Raw genomic sequence first — 20,842 nt, 5'->3', positions numbered from 1 at the left:
GGGGTATGTCTGCAATACCTTGACACCCTTGAACTATCATTAGCTGAGGCATGCAGAGGCAGGAGAGCAGCCAGTCCAGGGCTTCCTGCTCCCCTGTCTCGAGGCACACTGTGTTCCAGCCAGCCAGGGAGATGGGGGAGTAGGCAGCCCAGGGCATGTGCTGCTTCCTGGCTAGCTGGGGCAGAGGGTGCCTCAATCTGGGGGCTGCCTGCCAGCTAGCGCTGCACTGAGGCACCTTGTGCCCCAGCCAGCCCCAACAACCCTGCAGCACATGGAGCAATGGGACAATGTGTCCAGATGCAAAGTGCAGGGGCAGGATTGTGTACTGTGGCAAGAAGTAGTGGCACAAATTTGTGCTGCTGCAAATGCACACCCCTGCTCGTGCAGACGTGGCCTAAGGATCCTGAGGTTGCTCCTGATTTTGGGTATCCAGAACAGCGTCCTGAGCTACCAGTCAAGCCAAGATTCAATGCTTCTTTGACACGCAGGTTGGGGAAGGCTGGTCCTGTCTTTTAAGCACATGGCTGCAAGCCAAGTCTGCCCTTTTGCTCGTCTTCGTGCCTGGCCGAAAGCAAGTCCCTTAATGGTCCAGTTCCTTTAAAATTCTGTGGATAACATGCCTGCTTCTCATCTGATTTTGTTAATTAATGCCTGCAAAGTGTTGTGAACTTGACAGATGCTTACTTGTATGCAAACAGTGGAATAGGATTAGAAGGAGAAAAACATCCCTAGCTGACCTGTACCAGTGTCAAACTAAATTTAACCAATAAATAAACAGCTGCCAAGCAATATTGTTAACTGTTGGGGATCTGAAAGTTTTCAAATATTCCTTAATTAAGACCCAAAATCACTCTCCAAGACAGTAATTGTAGACTCAGAATCACAGGAAATGAGGGTTGGAAGGGACCTAAGGAGGTCACCTAGTCCAACTGCCTTGCTCAAAGGAAGGCCATCCACAGCTCCATCATCCCAGCCACCTCTATATCATCTTTGGCACAGTATCTCTTTCTGTAACCCAGTAATGTCTGAGGATACTGCTCAACCCCTGGTTGGATCCTTTGGGTAGGTATACATGGCACAATGCAGTGTTGTACAGATGTACCCAAGCTAGCTGTGAACACTGTCTTGTACACCCGGGCCTACACAGCACAATGCGACCGTGTGTAGAAATACTAGAGTTGGCTCTGCAGGCCACAGCTCCAGGCTGGGAGGCTGTACAAATAAATTATGGGTTTGCGCAGCACAGTGCCTGAGCTAATAATCCAGGCTTCTCAGCAGAGCTAATTTAGTCTGGGTGCAGTGCTGCATTAAGATGGATAGTGCTCCCAGTTTTAAAGCAAATGAATGCAAGGCTGGGCAGGCATGTCTGCAGAGCACTGCCTTGCACTGCACAAATATGCTCTTTATTCTTTCTGTGGTGCTCAGGATAGAAGGATTTTGGGGGTTTTTTATTTTGTTTTGCTGGGGAGGGGGTTTGGCTTAAAGCTGAATTAGTTCTGAATTCCAAATAGAATTGAGCTATTGAGCTTGGCTCAGTCTGAGTGGCTCTGCCACCAGGCAAGTCTTCCTCCCAGGCCCATCAGTTTGGGACTTTGGATTCTCCCCAAATCCATGGCAGACATCCTACATGCAGGCCCCAAGCCCAAAGTCATTGGAGTATGGATATTCCCTAGTCACGCTTGCTACTTGCCAAAGGGCTGAAGAACCAAGCTAGGGGGGAAGCACAAACAGTCCCCTGTTACTACAAAATTGTGCAGTTGAGTTTTCCACATCTGGAAACTTGCAGGGGTCATTCTGCCTGGAGTGCAAGGGACAGATCTCACCCTGGGAAAACAACCTTGATTATGGTATCTCCCCTGCCAAGTAGGAAGTTACTTTTGGAAAAGTAATTCACAGTTCATCCCTACATAACTACAGTTGGGCAAAATAAGAGACTCTCAAGCCAGAGATGGTGGCATTTCAGTACTGCTCTGCCTACATAGCTTCTAAATCACTTTGGGTTCTATCAGGATTCAAGACACTGTCTGTCTGTCTGTCTAAATGGTCTAAATGTGTAAATGATTGTACACCAAGAATGAAGCAGAATCAAGTTCCAGCAGCAAAGTGGTTTACTAAACAGATTAATGTTGCATCTCTGGTACTGAAAAATACAAAGCTATTCAATATTGTTTTTAATTTGTCTGCAGCTGTGACTAGAAAACATCCACAGTACTGACTTCACTGTCAAATTAAATTAGCAGTAAGCCAATTACTTAAACAGCTCTGACAATTGAGCTGCAAATGTGGCACATCTCAATTTCTTAAACACAGCATGTTTCCTGAATCTTCCTTTGCCTCCAGTCACTTGAGGGCCTGCGGATAAGGATCTTCTTTCCCCTTTGCCCCTCTTTGTGTATTATTATCTTTCCACAGAGCTGTAATAAACCAAGCTGACATTTAAAAGACTTATCCTCATCTCACCCCAGTCATCTGAGAACAGCAGTAATAAATTGATCCAGCTCCTTAGCTGGGAGAGTGAGATTTCTGATTCTCTGTGCACAAAGGAAATGTCAAAGAAAGAGAAACATAGGGGCTGCGCTGTATTTTTGAAAGGGAAAAGGGCCCGAGCTGCATCACTTATCTATGAGTTTTGAGACAGCTTAGGTATAACTCCACAAAATCAAATGGTGACCTGATTAATCTTGGTATTGTTTTCTCCAGTATAAAACCAAAAACAGAACAAAATGAACAAAACACCCCCAGTGCATAATTCCACCACTCGGTGGTGCTCAAAATGTAAAAGACAAGTCCCTGCTCAGAGAAAAGAAAAAGGGCTGGGAGTCCTAGAGAAGCTGGCCTTGTTTTCTACCCAAGCTACTTTCCTCTGAAAGACTTTCCTTAACACTCTGATCTCAGTCTCATTTAACTTCCTAAGGGAATATCAAGGGTGGAGAAAATAATTGATTAAGCCTACCTAGGTTCTGACTTTATATGGGGAAAAGAAGGATCTCGCATGGTCTACATGCAACAGATCACCTTATTTGTTATAACACCACTCTTCCTTCCTCTCTTACCAATAGTCTCCTCTGCCTTCTTGAATTCTTTCTCAACTGCACTATGAGCTCCTATTGCAGGTACCCTGTCCTCTTAGCTGTCCAGAAAGCATTCGGCTATGCCATAGTTAAGGCTCAATCCAGTTTCCGCTGAGTGAGTATGATTCTTTGTATTAACTTTAGGAGACATGACTTGAAGTTTGCAGCTCCCTGTCACTACCACCGAACTTCTTGGCAAAACTCCTTTTAAGCTCAATGAAAAATTGGACCCTTAAGATATAGCTCCAGTGATGTTCAGGGCTGACCTTAAGATTATCCTCAACTAACCTGAGTCACATGTTGTCACCCTTCCCCAGACCTTTCACACCTCATAATCTGCTCCAGTGGTGTCCATACTGTGCTTATGTATTCAGTCAAGCATTAAGTTATAGTCTAGGTTCCCTTGGTGAACCCTTCTGTGAATCAGCCGGCAAACTATTTGTTCCTCCTCTGGACTCGTCTCAACTTATAGGCAGTCAAGTGAGGTACAGACAGGCCAAATATAGGAACAGGGAGTTCTGGGATTGCTTCTGGTAGACTTCCTGTGTCGTTCCAAACCCCGCAAGAAAGTGAAGGGCTAGGAGATGATCAAAGGTTGGGCTGGCTTCAGACCTGGAAGTTCAGCAGAGCTTTTAGGCAGGACTGATGTGGAGAGTTAAGCGTTGGGTTTTACATTATAGATGGTTGGAGGTCATAGGCTTTAGGACAGTCTTACGGTAGACTCTTCCTATTATTGTAGACAAGCTTTAACAAGCAGTATACGACCTACCTATTTAACGTAGGGCTGGGTGATGCCACCCTTGCTCCCGCTGAAGACTCAAGTATAGTAAATTCAGTGACGTTCCAGTGGCTTCAGTGGGCACAGCTCAGCGTAATGGTGGTGCGAGATAGACCTGGACCAGAGGCATTTCCCAACAGTTAGGACAGTTAGTCCCAAATGCCGATTTGGGAATTTCCTGCCAGAATTTAATCATATTAAGATGGCAGGTTTGGCAGAGGGAGTGGTGGTATATCTTCCCCATTTAGGAGAATAATCTCTTACATTTCTGTACAACACCAGATAACAGTCAGGTCACAATGGCTGTATTAAAAAGCAGAACAGACAGACTGCTGCAAACAATGAGTTAATGATATTCCCAATTTTTATTTCTGACCTTTATTTAATCAAACAAAAGATGAACATAAGACATAACAGAGCTGCTGCAAAATGCATGTACACACACCATCCAAACGTCTGAGCATGTAGCTGTAACCTGCTTTCCTTACGCTGCTGTTTATCACCCTGCCTTGGTTCTTCATATCTAAAATGCAGACTGTTTTCTTTCTGGGATGACGACGGCTCCTCTCTGAATGAAGCAACTGTCATGCTTCGGGAAGCTTGCAATATAACCTTTAAGTAATAATCATCCCCGAGACAAACAGCTACAGTTCGTAGCCTGCAGCTGAGACTGCAATACTGCATAATTCACCAGAGATCATCATCAATCTCCAGAAATTGGATTTGCACCTTTCCCAAAGAAAAAATCTTATCATCCTCCAACTCTAGCTTGGTGCACCAGTCTGAGAGTCTATCCCTGCCTTGAGAGACTCTGAACTGTCATCTTTACCAGTGTCCTCTCCTCTGTGACCCCTGAGGAGCAGGTACTTGTCTGTTCCCAAAGCAGCTGTTGAACAGTCCTGGCTGCCGCATGTTTTGTAACATTGCTGAGCAGCTTTCCTTGAATGTCACCCACCACACATGCACGTGATCAGTGAATGTGTCTGACAACAGAGCAGCTCCCAGATCAGACAGGAATATGACCTGATTCTGGCTTTTTGGGAGATCAAACTTAAGAGAAAATAATTAATTCCCCACTACTCCATTTTTCTCCTAAGGTTCATTCCTTCTCTCAACTGCTACACTCAACATACACATATAAACATTAAGCCCATCCTCTTTCCAGTGACATCTGGGCTAAATTATTTGGGGTTAGATTGCACCCTGTGCCCACAGCCATGTGCAAAGATGTTCTACATGGGCAATCAGCCACAACCCAGCTCAGTCCACTTGTACCCGTGTCCCCTGCTGTCTGGGCAGAGGAGAGGGAAGAATTAAGTAAGCCAGATGTTGTGAGGAGTGGGAGATACAAACTCTTCCTTTTCTAGTGCTGCAGAACTTACCTAGGGGAGGAAATCATGCCTGAGGTCAAGCTGGCAAGGGGACAGTCTCTTTTAGCATAGCCCCATTGTAGCTCTGCTACCAAAGAGCTGTGTCAGGCCCCTGAGGTGCACAGCTTACGTGGAGACACAGGGCTTCGCCAGGATTGACCATAGATATCCAGAGTCTCTGGGAGCAGCTGGGTTTGAGAAGCCACAAACACTTCCTTGTGTGTGCGAGATGAGCCAGGTGCTGAAAGCCTGAAGGGACAGGACTGTCCCTCCGAAAACAGTTGGCAGCACCTGACAAATTATAGAAAGGAATAGTTTGTACAAATACTGAATTAAAATCCATACATGGAGTCAATGCCATTCGCTACTGTTATCAATGATCTGGAAGGAAGTACAAAATCACTGCTGACAAAGTGGGTGGATTATACAAGAAGTGGTAAAGAACAGTGAAGGCAGGATCTACTGCCATTCAGGATCTGGATCACCTGGTGAGCTAAGCCCCTTCAAACAAGATGTGTTCAAAAGCAGCCAAAAGCAAGGCCATTCATCACGGAGTAAAGAATATGGGTCATCCCGATTCTGAGAGGCCAGTGAGATGTAACTATGAAAAAGGCACATGTGATCCTAGGCTGCTGCACGAGATGAAATACTTCCAGTAAAAATGCAGAAATACTAATGCCATTTTACCAGGCAGCAGTGAGAAAGGAACACTGTGAACATCGTTCTTGAGCATAGGCAACTGGACTTGAACTCAAACTGAACACGTGCTACTCAGGGGATAGGGAGAATAACGGACCTCTCATAAAAGAGGAGACTAACATTTCTTGGCTTGTTTATCAAAGCAAAATGAAAGCTGAGAAGGGATTCGATTGCTGTCTATAAATACAGAAAGGGAACAAGCACCAGGGAGAGTGATTTGAGCTAAAGGACAATGTTGGCACAGGAACAAATGGGTATACACTGACTGCAAATACATTTAGACTGGAAATTAGAAGAGGGCTCCTAACCATTACAGCAGTGAAGTCCTGAAACACCCTTCTCCCCAGTGTACTGATGTCAAAACACCTAGTTACTTTTATGTCAGAGTCCAATAAACGATTCTTTGGCAAGAGAGGCAATTTCACCTGTGCATACAGCAGAGGGTGAGAGCAGTAATCGAATATGGCATCCAGTTCTGTTGCAGACCTTTATAAAGGATCTTGAAAAATTGGAACATGTGAAGAACGTAGCTTCAAAAATTATTTGAAGGCTAGGGAAAAAAAACAGCGTTTCAGCATGAGACTTTAAAGCTGATGACAATCTCAGCTTTGACAGCGTGAGATTCATCTTTTTAGTTAACCGAAGAGATAACCAATAAATGACCAGCTCACAGTATATTAGCATCTCCACAGGGAGAAAATATCAGGTACCAAAGGGCCCTTTAAGTTGCAATAAAACAAAATAAAATAAAGATATAGCAAGCGGTGCTGGTTTCAACTAAAAGCCAGACACATTTGAGTGCACACATTGTTAACTGAAAGGTGATGAACCTTTGGAACAGATTCCTAAGGGAAGCAGGGGGCTCTCCATCTCAAATCCAGACTCCATGCCCTTCTGGCAGATATGCTTTAGTTAAACAAGTCATTAAGGTCATTACAGCGTTAACTGGATAAGACCCAATAGCCTGCGTTACACAGAAGGTCAGACTAGATGGTCTAATGGATCTTTCTGGTCTTAAAAATCTATAAACAAACTAGTAGTCCCAAGCCAACAAAGGGCTATGCAACCAGTTTGCTTAATTCTCAAAATACATTTATGCTCATGTGCCTTTACTTAATGTCCTTGTTCAGATCCAGTCCTCACATTGCTATTGTCATTTCAAATGCAATTCCTTCCTGGCTTCCCCATCATATATACAAGATGTTTATTTTCCCCAACAGAAGCAACATTTTGTTCCTGCAGATGTACCTTATCTTTTGTTTGCTCCCCTACCCTGAAGGATCTGTCCTTGGTGGAAGAATTTAGGCAGTGGTATTTATCCAGGCTAGAATTTTGTTAGCAATATCACTGTCTTCTTTCTCTCCGCGAAAGCAGATTTGGTCACTGCGGCTCCGATATGGCTGGCTGTGTTCAGGCAGTACAAATTTCTGCTCCATCTGTTATCAGACCACTGTGTCATACATTTCTTTACAGAATTTAAAGTATTCATGCTGTAGAATGTGTTTTGCTTAAAAATATTTTTTTTGTGAAAGCACGGCGCTTGATGTAAATGTTCTTCTACCCAGCTCCAAAAAAAATGTTCCACAAGCAAAGACAAGGATTCTGCTTAACGAGAGTGGTTTGTGCCTACACAAGAATTCCCCACGTGCCGGAAGATCCTTGTGCATGATAGATTGCTAACCACCACCCACTTCTACAGAGGCAGGGCCCTTGGCCTCAATCCCTTTTGCAAGCCCCTGGCTTGCGCCTTATGACTAGCCCAGCACAGAGCAGCCTCAAGCTCCAGACAGCTGGAGGCTGGCTTGCTGTCACCTTGCTCAGCTCCTTTCCCAGCTGCATCTGGTACACTTCAGCTGCAGCTGAGAAACTGGGTACTACATCAATTGACTGAAAATGTTGGATCTTCGAGCTAACAACACTGAATACCACTGCTCCCAATCACGAGAAACCCAAACACACAATCTCAAATTCTCTTCACCTGGTCAAGGTAAATCTCACCTTTCAAATATGAGGCCAAAGGGTAAAAAACCCATTTCCAGCAGGTTTTCGCTGCTCTTGGTCTCACCACAGCACAGGAGGTTAGGAGACAAACAGAACAGCACTCTGTGACAGCTGGGCACTCTGCAGGCCTCCCTAATGACTGTGCTGCCTTGGAGCGTTACTGATTTCAGATACACTTATGTTACCATTATGCTGTTTTCATGCAGAAGACGTCTCATCTGTGCAGTACTGGAAAAGTCTTTTGCACGCTTAGCCTGAGCAATTGCTTTTGCTCCTTGTAGAGCCGTATTGATAACTGGGATCTTTTGAAACAAACCAAAGCTACATCCACCAGAATGTCACCCAAAAAAAAAAAAAAAAAATCAACCCGACATTGAAAGACCAAGAAACTGGTAACTTGCCTATTGAACAGCTGCACTGTTCCAGAACTGCTGGTTGACAGGAAAGAAGATGAATGCAGAGGCAACATCCAAGAGCATGCAGAGAATGTGAGTTCAGGACAGTGTGTGGTGATATCATTTAACTGACAAAAGCTTAAAATCAAAGAGAAAAGAATCCAACCTTTTTTGTTTCCTGGGCAGAGCAAAAAGAATCCAGCTTTATAAACTTTTGCACATACCCAGACCCTGCTCAGACCAAGCAGCAGCCTGCTGACTTCAAATAGGAATACTTGCTCCAGTAAGAAGTTCTAAAAAATGAACTTATGCCCAGAAGGCAGGATGCTATCCTTTTTTTTTTTTTAAATCTGAATGCAAAACAAAATTGTATCCCTTAAAAAGTTAGTTCTGTGAACTAAATGGACAATATGCTGCTTGTTGCAAGGATGAGTTTTAGAATCATTAAAAATGCCAAAGTTGGGTTTTTTTTTAACTAGGGCATTGTTAGAATTAATTTTTATTTTCAGATGAATACTGGAAACATTTGGATTTCTCTAGTTCAGGGGTCAGCTACCTACGGCCTACGGGCCAGATTTGGCCTGCCAAATGACATTGTCTGGCCTGTGGAGCCAGGATGCCAGTGGCAGTGACAGGGATGTGGAGGGGGAATTGCTGGCAACCAGGTTGCAAGCAGCAGCCTGCCTTTGGAATGAGTTCTGTTCATTCAGTCTTAAAGCAGATCCTTAATAGTGCTGCCTTCACACCATTTAAATACCCATGCCATTCTTTTGAGGTTGCAATAAGATTTCTATTGAAAATATGCATTTATCTGCAAAAAAAAAAAAAAATTGACGGAATAAATGCAAAACTGTGATGTGCCTTGTGTCCTTTTAGTTCAGGTTTTAGTTAGATTGAGCCAGGTGCTAGACAAAGTTGTTCAAATGATCTCTTCTGCAATATTCACTACTGTGTGCACTTTGTGGTTTAATGCAGAGACTTAAGACAGCAAATTTACATTCTTTGTAAAAAAGATTCTCCATACTATTTATAATGGTGGCCCTTTATGAAAACGATTCAAGACTATGAGAGCTATGCTAACAGTTTGCTTTAAATAGAAATATTAGATGAACAAACAATCAGAAGATATAACCACTGGAAAAAAGGGCTGAGACTAGTGGCTACGGTTCATTTACTCTGCTGTTGCAAAGAAACAGTGAAAAAATAATGTGAAGACAATTAAGCACCCATTCTTGTAGAAGGCAGAACTGAATCACATTCAACACACTGAAACAACTGCATACACTCACATAAGGGCAAAGTGCTGCAGGTTCTGCCTTCAGTGGGTGTTGCCCTTTGAAAGGTGACCAGATGCAAGCTGCTTGCTGAGAGCACCTCTCTTCTTGACTTATTTTCTGTGTAAAGGCCTGAAATGTTCTTCTTAGAGGGAGTTTCCCCTTTATTTTACCTTCGCAAGTCTCTGCAAGAACTACTGCAGTGACCACAGCACAAGAGACAAAAGCTGGGAGCTCAATGCTTGCAAGCAGAAGATTTAGAGGATTGTTTAAACCTGATTTTTTAGCACCCATAAAAACCCAGCACTTAATGTAGAGAAACTGGAAAGGGTCTAGAGACAGCATGAAGTCAATACGGGAGTTGGAATGCACAATACAGGAGGGAAGGCTGAGGGAATTCTGTTTAGCTTGGGAAAAAGGAGATTAAGGGTGGACACAATAGCAGTTTTCAAATGGTTGAAAGGCTGCCATTAAGACGATGGAGAAGCATTGTTTTCCCTTGCCACAGGGGGCAGGACGTGTGCCAGTGAGCTGACACTGCAACAAAGCAGGATCATTAGAAGAAATCTCAGGAAAGACTTCCTAAGTGCAAGAACCAAAGAACAAAGGCATGAACTACTTAAGGAAGTTGTTCAGTCTCCTTCATTGGAGCTTGTCAAGAAGAGGCTGGAAAAGCACCTCTGGGACCTCTTAGAAATAGCCCAACCTGCAGCTGTGTATGGGTTTGGACTACAACAGCCCTCAAAGTTCCCTTTCCACTAATCCCTGTTTATGAACACCCTTGCAGGAAAAAGTGTGTGTTACTTAAACAATCAGTCCCTGTACCACTTCACAGATAAGGGTTATAAAATCAGTATATGTAATTGTATAACCCAAGTGATACTACAAAGTCAGAGATTAGACTGGTTATTGAGTGAAACTAAATGAAACAGAATGCCTTTTACATGCCCTCCCATCTCCCAAGACAAAGTGTTCTTGCACTTCTTAAAAGCCAGAAGTGGCCTTTGGCAGACTGGTTTTGTACCATCACAAACCTCAGCATCAGTTGGAACAGATTCAGAGCTGCCTTCAATTACAAAATCCACAGGATGGAAAAGCCAGAGACAATAAATTTGCTGCATCCCTTCATGATCTATGCTCTGAGCTTCTTGAGTGCAGGTGAGAACCTCAGTTGGACAGTGAGAGAACACTATATTCTCCACACATTTTACAGACATATGCAACACAAGGGCAATCACAAAGATTTAGACCACCTGAGATTCTGACTCAACATTTCCTTGCACGTGATAGTACTCCCCACTGCTTGCAGCAACTTCAAGGGGCAGATTTTCCAGAGCTCAGCATGCAACAGCTGTCAAAGAGGATCTTCTTAATGGAAACTAATCATCATCTCTTTTGAAAGCCGAGCACGGCCCCAAAAGGTATTTTTGAAAAACTAGCTCAAAGATCACAGGTCTGCCTTAGATGTGCAAGTCTATTGCCCATTGTCTTAACATAGGTTGTCTGAACAACACAAAGCACAAACTTAAATTCAAGATGATTTTCAGAAACCTGCAATGTCATGGTCTGTCAGTTAAACAAATATGTTTAGAAGCATCACACATGCATAGTTGTGTACCATTTATCTTTAATGACAGCTAATAGTTACATGTATATAAATATAATTTTTCATCATAGTGACACAAGCAACTAGATATGATCTAGGTAGACAAAATAGGAAGTGTTGCTGTAAGGCTACATAAATTATATTTCTATTCACAGGCTCCAAAAGAGCAAAGGCATGAATATAAAAAGTTGATTTTGAGCTTTTAATGACTTTGGAATTTTTACACAAATTAGAAATGAAGATCAACTTGAGGTACAAATACTGTAGAACAGACTATAATCAGAACTATTACTAGTCCATGTTCAAACTTACTCTTTAATAAAGTGACTCGAGATTACAACAAATCGTACAATCCCGTTTTACACAACTAATACCCTCGTTGTTAGTGATTAGTGAGAATGACAAGTAACAGTGTTAAGAGTGCAGTTTATTTGGTTTCAAAAACTGATGTCATCTTATAATAGAGGCTCCAATCCTGCCATTGGATCCATGCAGGCAAGCCTTCACAACCAAAGTGCACTCCGCGGGTGTTAAGAAGTAAACGGCCCAACTGAAGTGAATGAATTTCAATGTCTGCATTGAGCAAATTACAGGATCAATACATCTCATGTTTTATGCATGAGAAATCTCACTCACCTCAGTTTTGCTACTCATGCTTAACTTGAAGCATAAGTCAAAAAGCCTTAATGCCATTCTGTTTATTTTTAAGGATATGAAATTATAACGATCACAGCATCGCTGACAACTTCTCTGGAGTAGAAGCATAAGCATTTTAACAGTATGCCAGAAGGCATTTTACTTCTGCCACTAACTGCAATAGGAAGTGAATAAGGCCCAAAAGAGCTAGTACTATTTAAGACAGACGATTTTCTTTTTGAACCCTTTAACATCTAACTGTAGATAGCAGAGAAATGCAGGAGCTTCTATCAACCTTTCAAAATAGTCTAAAAAAAAAAAAAAAAAAAGGGGTGTATCACAGTATTGCATAGAAAAAGTCCCTGGTACAAGTATGCTTACACTGGAAAAGGAAGCACTTTGCCTACATTTTACTAAAAACAAAGCACATCCATACATAAGTTACATGATTCACATATAATAACGATGACTATGTTCTTTGGAATTGCTAATTTATTTCAAGCATATTTTTTATTCTGCACGCTACTGATAAATATTGAATGACTAGAGTTGAATGTGACATTTTTGTGGGATGGGAAAAGAATTTTTGAGTTGTCAGCATGTTTCCTGTTCTCCATCCTACTGAAACCCAAACTCCTCCACACCTCCACAAGACCCCTGCACAGCCATGTGGTTTAGGCCATCCATCTGGGACGAGGAGACCTACGTTCAAGTCCTTGCTCAGCTACCTGTAGAACTGGTTACCCTCCCGACTACCCTATGGAAGGTCTCTTATTGGAGTTGCTGCACCTGGTGAAGAGAATATAGTATTCATGGCAACCAGAGGATGACTTTGCAAACTAGTGCTTGTGGAATTATGGAGGGGTGTAAGACTCCCATTCAAGAGCCTACTCTAATGAATATTATTGACATGAAATGGAACAGCTCCAGCAGGCAGAACTGAGACAGGGAGCCTCATCTCAGAATAGTTAACCAGTAGTTAGTTAAATACTTTGCTGAGTTGTGGCAGACCTAAGTTCAAGTCCCTGCGCTGAATCAGAGGTTGGTCTCTCCAATATTCTGGACCTAAGAAACCTTCCACTTGAAGCTGCTGTTTCCTTGAAAAGTTTTGGTTTTGATGTATTGACATTTTCCACTGTTGATTCCCTGACCAGCTTTACATAAAAGGATGATTGTTCCAAACTTCTACTCCCAACACACGCATTCTTTTCCGTTTCCTAAATTAAGTAAATCAATAATTTAATTTAATTTATTTAATCTGTAAAGTCTTAGGACAACTTCAGAACTCACTAGTTTTCATTGCACTATGTAACTGCTGTTTTAAATATTAATTTTTTTATATAAATCACAGAGGCTGTACATACCAGTTGCACATGGGATGCAATATTAATGTGTTAAAAAGCCATGCATGTTAATTTGAAGGTAGAAGCAATTTTAGTCAGAGATAACACATTCTTAACAGTGAGCACTTGAATCTCATGGTACAGACTGTGCAAACCAATTCGATCCATCTATAAATGTCATGATATACATTAGGCACAACTAAGACACACATTTAATCACACAAATTGGCCTCATAAAAAACTAGAGTTTCTGGATTCCACAGAGAATATATCCTTAGAATTTTATCTGTGTAAAAGGTGCACATATTGAATAAATATATTTTGTATTATAAAAATATGATCACGATTACTCTTTGATATAATAATAATACGGTTCTATGCATGTACCAGGAGGACACATTTCTTATAATCTTTCCTATTATTACAATACTGGAGCATAATATCAAACCCTTTTGGCTGTTTCAGATACTGGACTTCTGGCACAGTCACATTTTGTTTTCAGTCAAAAATATGTCAGGAGATTAGTACCCATAATTGTGTTTTCATTGTAAGTTACGTTTTAATGGGAAAGCCTGAAGCAATTATTTTGGAAAAAAAATAAGGAACACATTAATTTTCTTACTAATGATCCTTGCAAGGCACCTAGACATTTTATGTTTCAGCATGTTATAAACCAAATTTGGAATATTACTGCAGATTAAATCTATATCATTCTAGATGAAATCAAACAGGTTTTTGTCTCTTGGCTCTACTAAACATGCTTCAAATATTTGATGAATATCAACATTATGCATGAACAAACATTTCTTCATTCTAGTGATTTAATTGTCCCTATACACAGAACAGTTTTGCATTTGTTCTGTAGTTTATGAAAACTACGTATAAGTGCACACATCCATCCTGAAGAGAGATGTATTTGCATAACAACAAAAGTAAAAGTTAGCTTATCTTAAATAATGTATCTACATTAAAAACTGACTGTGCCAGCATTTTAGTCATTGTTTTTTTAAATACTAGTGGGAAGTAATATATTTAGCAAATTGAGATTCATTTTACAGATACCTGAGTGTCATATTTCCTGGCATTGTGTTAAATATTTCTAATACTGAACAAAAAAATTGGAAAGATACGTGTATGAAGACAGAATCACATGCAACCAATCCATAGCTAAATGTGAAGCAGCAAACATCAGTGTGCATCGTTCATACAGTACAATTTGACTTACAGTACAAGATACCATTATATTGCACATTACATAACATGTCACATTTCATAAAGATACAGTTTTGCACTGAAAACAGGTACATTTTTACATCTATGAAGACATAAATGATTTATAAGTGAATTTAAAAGTAAAATATGTCATTGAAACATTATTGCCTTGGCAAGGTCATTTTAACACCAGTGGAAAAGGGTGACATGGCATGGGTTGATCTCTATAAAGAAGAAAGCTTATAGCTGACAACTTTGCCAGAAAATATTGCCTTAAAAAAAACATTTAGGTTTTCTGGAAAAAATATTAATGCTTTTCCTTGGCAATGTTCTTGTTGATCTATATCCTGTACAGATTTGGTTAAAAAATGTCCCTCTTCCTGTTCCCATTAAACATCCCTGCAATTGCCTTCAAAATGAAACAGGTTTGGTTCATTTTTCCCCCCCATAAAGCTATGAAATGTACATCATTGCCCACCATTCTGTAGCTAGTTTTTTCAGCTTTATCTTCCTTTATCACAATGCTCTGAAGCAACCCAGATGTGTCATACTGAGCATGAAAACAGATGGCAGCTATACACAAATGCTGCCATTTGGAAAAATGTTCATAATCAGTGAAACTGAAAATCTTGCTTAATAATTATTGTAACAGAAATTAAACTAATTCAGTGTACCATTAAACAGCGTGGCCTGAACTCATCACCAATATGCTACTGTTTAAATACTGAACGCATTATGAGCCTATTCCTGTTCTCACCGAACTCAGTGGCTAAGTTCTTCAGTGAAAACAGAACTGGGCCCAATACCAGCTTCCCAACATTTGGAAAAATATGTACAGTGTAAGCAATTATACCCAACTAGGTTTTAATATATGGTTTTAAAATACTAGCATCTTTATTTGAAATTTGGAGTCCAGTTCTGCAAACAGGCATAAGCTTTCGGCACAGGTGGGACTGTGATCTACCACCAAGCCAATGTCCACAAAGTTAGAATGAAAGCGTATGCATAACTTAGCATAAAATCAGGGGCCCTATCTTACAATAACATTTCTTCTAGGTCTGCCAGACTTTTGAAAAGGTTTTCTTTCCCAATTTATTAAAACAGGGGAAGGAAAACAGGCCAGTAATATAGGTATCTGGACATTATTATATAGCGTACAAGAAATTTGGCTCAATTCTGCAGGTAAACTTCAACTGGAAAGCAATAGCAGTTTCCCTTGAATACAGGCCATATTATCAAGCCCCCAAATCCTCGATATTGTGTGCTAATTGTTAAACAGGATGATACTATGACTTGCTAATGAATAAACAACATGCATCCTTCAGGTTTTCTGAATTAAAACAAAGACATACTTTCTACAAATATTTTTTGAAAACAAAAAAGTCAATAGGTATTGCAACAGGTCTAAATGCATTTACAGATGCATTCCCTAAATAAGGCAAGAGTTTTTAATCTCTATAAAGCCATTCACAGCTGAAAATGATTTTAGCATAGTTTCCACAGCTCTAAAGCTTTTTAAAAATTATATTTGGGGAAACCTTTAAAAATCTTCCTAAACAAACACTGTTCTAATACATGTAATTAATTACCTGACAATTTTTTCCAAATAGCAGCATTAAGGAATTCTGTGTGTTCAGTTTGAACAACTGCATATTTTTCAACACATTTAAATGACAAGGAAAAGGACACTAGGAAGCTATAACATGCACAAAGAGAAGTTTGACAAGATGTTTGTTTGGTTTTCAAAAAGTGATTTTAAAAGAAAAATGCTTGTGCTGTGTCTCAATTACAGATTTCATAAAAGCAGTGCATAAACTTAGGATGCCCTTATTGTGGAGATACCTCTCAACATACTAACAAAGGATTTTAATGGATTTAAAAAAGAGCAACAACACGTATGCCTGGCTTTGCACACAGTATGCAAGGCTAAGCACAAGGTTCAGTGTCTTCTATTAAAATACAGAGATGAGAAAACTGGTTTGAAATGTAAATGAACCCCCTCCCTGCCAACAAGCAAAGACACCTGACACACAAGACTGCAAGATAAGAAAGGTTATTTCTTGCTAATATTATTCTATATGGCAACCAGAAACATCAGCAATTGCAACCAGGTGAGTAATCCTCCTCCTGTGAAATGTGCAGCCCAATCCTTCAGACTCAACAGATTTAGAAACTCTGATGGCTTACCGGAATCAAGCCAATACTGGAAAGTTTGGGCATCATCTTACAAGATACCTAATGCCTCCTGAGATGCCTCGTGTTCTTGATTTCCTCTGAAGCTAACAAAACTTGAGAAAGATCAGCATCACATGGGATTAAGTTGCTTGGGAGATTTAACATTATGATTAAAGAATGCCCAAATAGCATTGATGTCAAGTACTAAAGGATCCAAAAAAATTGAAGGGCTGGACCTTACAGACCTTGCCATGAATAGTTTCACTGAAGTCAGTCTACAAACTCGTAACTACTATGTGCAGAATCCCTGCTTCCACAAACACGCAAGATGTAAGTATGTGAGAAGTTAAAGTCCAAACTTGCCCCCAAATAATCTCTGTGCAGCTAACCATACATAAAAATGCATTAAAAAGGGGAAAGATGATGGCCTTATTCACAGTTAACACAACATTAAAATCCTTTGCTAATATTTGCATTTTATCATTAAAAAAATGTAAGTATGTATTTGGTTTTGTCTCGATGTAAGAGAAAACACATCTTGTCATAATGAAGGAGAGTAAAGGGAACATAAAAATCGGTGACTGACTGATTTTTACTGGTGCATTTTTACTCTCTCCAGCATTTTCGGCAATATTTAAAAAGGCTAACTTCTGTGCTGATACATCAGCCCAAGAAATTAAATTAAACGACTGATGACTTTAATTGATTACAAAGGAAAGTGACATGCAGGCAAGAACTGTGTGTACCACAACTCCAGTGTACCACAACTACAGCAGCAATTCTTGCAGCTGTTGTTCAGACAAACCCGATTTGCTTCAATGGGATTTAGTACTTCAGTCCTGCAAATGTGCATGCAGTAAACTGCTCCGGTGAGCAGCTCTACTGAGACACACAACAGGGTTTGACATGAGAGACTGGAAAAACACATTATGCAGTTTTCAAAGCAAAAATAGTCGTGCATTTAAAAACACAGCCCTCGGCAGACTGCATTTTAAATCACAGATCATGTCACTAGGTTCGTTACTTCTCTTGAACTATATAAAATGCAGCTTCAAAATAAATAAAAATATATCTTTTTGTTCTAAATTTGGGAATTGGTTTTTGCTGCATGACAAATCCAAAAGGATTTGCTGGGCTCCCTCACTAAATGCTACTACAGCTCTGTTTCAAGAATAAGACCCTGGTCCCGCAAGGTCATATTCAGGCATGCGTCCTTGTGCCCACAAACCCCCTGGCAGCAGAGGCTCTAGCAGGGCCAACCCACCTCTGAGCCGGCCACATCCCGGCTTTCCTTCAGCACCACTGATTGTAACAGATCTACCACCACCGCCTACTGGATCCACTGCAACGCTTGTTCTCTATGGCTAAAAACAGACATTGGGTTGGGTTGGTTCTTGCCGGCTTTAACTCACAGCGGCCGTTTACACAAGCCTTTGGACGCGCTATGGAGAACGTGTGCCAACGCCCACCCAGCACAGCGACCAGCCCCTTAATACGGGGGGGCACTAAGGGCACATCAGTGATTGCTTGAGACAAATAAACCACTGCGCAAGGATGGGAGTGAAGGTCAGTGCCCACTGCCCTCCAGGAGCCAGCGGCTGCTTGAACGGTGACAAAGTTGGATCAGCGTTGGTTGTCCGGCCAAGGAGCGTCTACACGTGGATCGGACTCGGGTGTCCAGCCAAGGGTGGATCGGCCTCGGTCGTCTGGCCAAGGAGCATCTACAAGTGGATTGACCTCGGTTGTCTGGCCAAGGAGCATCTACAAGTGGATCGGCCTCGGTCGTCTGGCCAAGGAGCATCTACAAGTGGATCGGCTGTAGTTATCCAGCAAAGGAACATCTACCAGCGGATCGAATTCGGGTGACTGGCCAAGGGTGGATCGGCCTTGGTTGTCTGGTGAAAGAGCAGCTACAAGTAGATTGTACTCGGGTGTCCGGCCACGGGTGGCTCGTCCTCGGCCGTCCAACGGAGCGTTTACAAGTAGATCAGCCTCGGGCATCCATCCGGCCACGGCTGGCTCGTCCTCAGGCGCCGCGGAGGGGCGCGTGGGGCGCTCAGAAGGGCCCGTCGGGCGGGCCCCGCGTGCGCAGGCGGTAGTTGTAGCCGTCGTTGTTGTCCCAGTACTCGGCGCCGGCCACGCGGTAGCGCAGCGCGAACTCGAGGCCGGCGCTGCCGAGGGCGCCGGGCCGCAGCGGCAGGTGGAAGGCGAAGCGGTCGGTGAGCGCGTCGCCGGGCGCCTGGTAGTCGGCGGGCAGCTCGGCGCAGCTGGCCCAGCGGTCCAGGGTGTAGCGCACCGACACCGCCTTCTCGTAGGCCAGGTTGAGCACCCGCGCGGCGCCGCGCAGCCCGCCCGCCTCGGCGCGGGCCCACTCCAGCCGCACCTTGTGGCGCCGCACGCGCTCCGCGAAGCCGGGCCCGGCGCCGGGCTGCGGCGGGAAGAGCGGCTCGAGCGGCGGCGGCGGCGCCAGGTCGCCCAGCGCCGGCGGCCGCCGCGTCTTCAGCCCCGGCCCCGGCAGCTCGGCCTGGCGGAAGAGGCGCACGGCGGCCAGCTCCAGCCCCAGCGAGTCGGCGAAGCGCACGGTCTTGCGGCGGGCCGGGCTGTGCTGCGCGGCGGGCCGCAGGCCGCGCTCCCCGGGCGTCGGCAGCGACTTGGCGCGGCGGCGCAGCGTGGGGCTGGGCGGCACGGGCGGCAGCGCCGGCTCGCGGCCGCGCGGCGGGGCCGGGGCCGGGGCCGGGCCCGGGGCCGGCTCCGGGGGGGACGGCGGCGAGCGCGGGAGGGCGGCCGCCGGCTCGGGCTCCGGCTCGGGCTCCGGGCTGCAGCCGCCCGGGCACGGCTCGGCCAGGCGGCCGTACAGGCAGGCGCCGCAGCTGAAGTTGCGCGGCAGGTAGAGCCGCGGCGCCGGGCCGGGCACCGACCCCGCCTCCTCCATGCGGCCGCCGGCCCGAGCCGCCGCCTGCGGAGCGCGGCACACACCCGACAGCCCGCCCGAGACCAGCACCGCCTCCGCCTCCCTCCCGCCGTCACGTGCGGCGCCGCCTCCGCCCCGCAGCAACCGCTCGGCGCCACCCCCGCCTCAGCACCACCCCGCTTATGGCCACATTGCCTCAGCATGGCCCCGCTGCTGTCAGCTTTCCTCAGCAGGACCCCATACATGTCAGTTTTCCTGAACAGGACCCCATGCAGATCCCCATTTCCTCAGCAGGACCTCATTTATGACCCCATTTCTGCCAGGTTTCCTCAACAGGACCCCATATATGCTTCCATTCCCTCAGCGCGGCCCCATTTATGCCAGTTTTCCTCAGCAGGACCCCATACATATCCCCATTTCCACAGCACGACCCCATATATGTCCCCATTTCTGCAGCACGACCCCATTACTGTCAGTTTTCCTCAGCACGACCCCATACACGTTCCCATTTCCTCAGCATAACCCCATTTGTGCCAGTTTTCCTCAGCAGGACCACATTTGTGTTCCCATTACTTCAGCAGGACCCCATTTATGACCCCATTTCTGTCAGTTTTCCTCAGCAGGGCCCCATTTATGTCCCCATTCCCTCAGCACGGCTCTATTTATGCCAGTTTTCCTCAGCACAACCCCATATATGTCTCCATTTCCTCAGCAGGACCCCACATGTGTCGGTTTTCCTCAGCGGGCCCCATCCATGGTCCCATTTTCCCAGCAGGACGCTCTGTGGCCCCGTTTCCTCAGCACGGCCGCTCCCGGCCCACAGACCCCAGCCGGGCGGCCCCGGGCACTGCCGGCCTACAGGCTCCGTCTGCCCTTGTCCCGTGGGACAAGGCTCGCCCCGCTCTGGGGTGTTTGAGGCCTGGGGTCCCTGTGGGCTCCCCCGTTGCGAGGGGGCTGCTGGATACATGGCAGTTGATTTTGGGGATGACTCGAGAGAGAGGGGAGTGGGGGCCACGGGCTCCAAAGGAGTGTGGCGCGGGGGGCACCAGGGCAGGTCTGTTTGTTAAGCCATTGAGAAAGTGGGGTCCAGGCCCCCCAAGTAATGCTCTGAGCTTCCTTAAGGAGACCACTGAGGAGGTAACGACTGATTCCTTGGGACAAATAAAACGGGGAAAGGAGGGAGGGTCATCGGTTCTTCCAGAGCGCACGGAGGGGGCACCGAGCTGGGCAGCACTCGCTGGCCCTCGACCCACTGGGACACAGGAGACTGGCCAAGAATGACTGACAATCTGCTCTGACCGTTTTAGGATGGCTGTAATTTGGGGGGTTGAAGCAGTCGCGATGATCTGGGAGTGCAGCGGTGCGAGCACG

At 44.3% G+C, this 20,842-nt stretch overlaps 1 protein-coding gene and 1 non-coding gene across 2 annotated transcripts; both read right to left on the bottom strand.

Annotated features, from left to right (window-relative positions):
- Positions 1 to 1,713: 1,713 nt before the first annotated feature.
- On the bottom strand, positions 1,714 to 1,871 carry LOC132243628 (U1 spliceosomal RNA). The gene has a single exon (XR_009455360.1). It is a non-coding gene; the product is annotated as a U1 spliceosomal RNA (small nuclear RNA).
- A 9,324-nt stretch (positions 1,872 to 11,195) lies between these two features.
- On the bottom strand, positions 11,196 to 19,514 carry LOC132243611 (protein phosphatase 1 regulatory subunit 3E-like). Its single transcript, XM_059713897.1, has one exon. It carries the CDS (start codon positions 19,490 to 19,492, stop codon positions 18,617 to 18,619), a length of 876 nt encoding a protein of 291 aa, XP_059569880.1. The 5' UTR covers positions 19,493 to 19,514; the 3' UTR covers positions 11,196 to 18,616.
- Between the last annotated feature and the right edge of the window lie 1,328 nt (positions 19,515 to 20,842).

Source organism: Alligator mississippiensis, chromosome 10 (assembly GCF_030867095.1).
Source record: "Alligator mississippiensis isolate rAllMis1 chromosome 10, rAllMis1, whole genome shotgun sequence".
Lineage (NCBI taxonomy): Eukaryota > Metazoa > Chordata > Crocodylia > Alligatoridae > Alligator > Alligator mississippiensis.
This window is presented reverse-complemented; position numbering and strand designations above follow the sequence as displayed.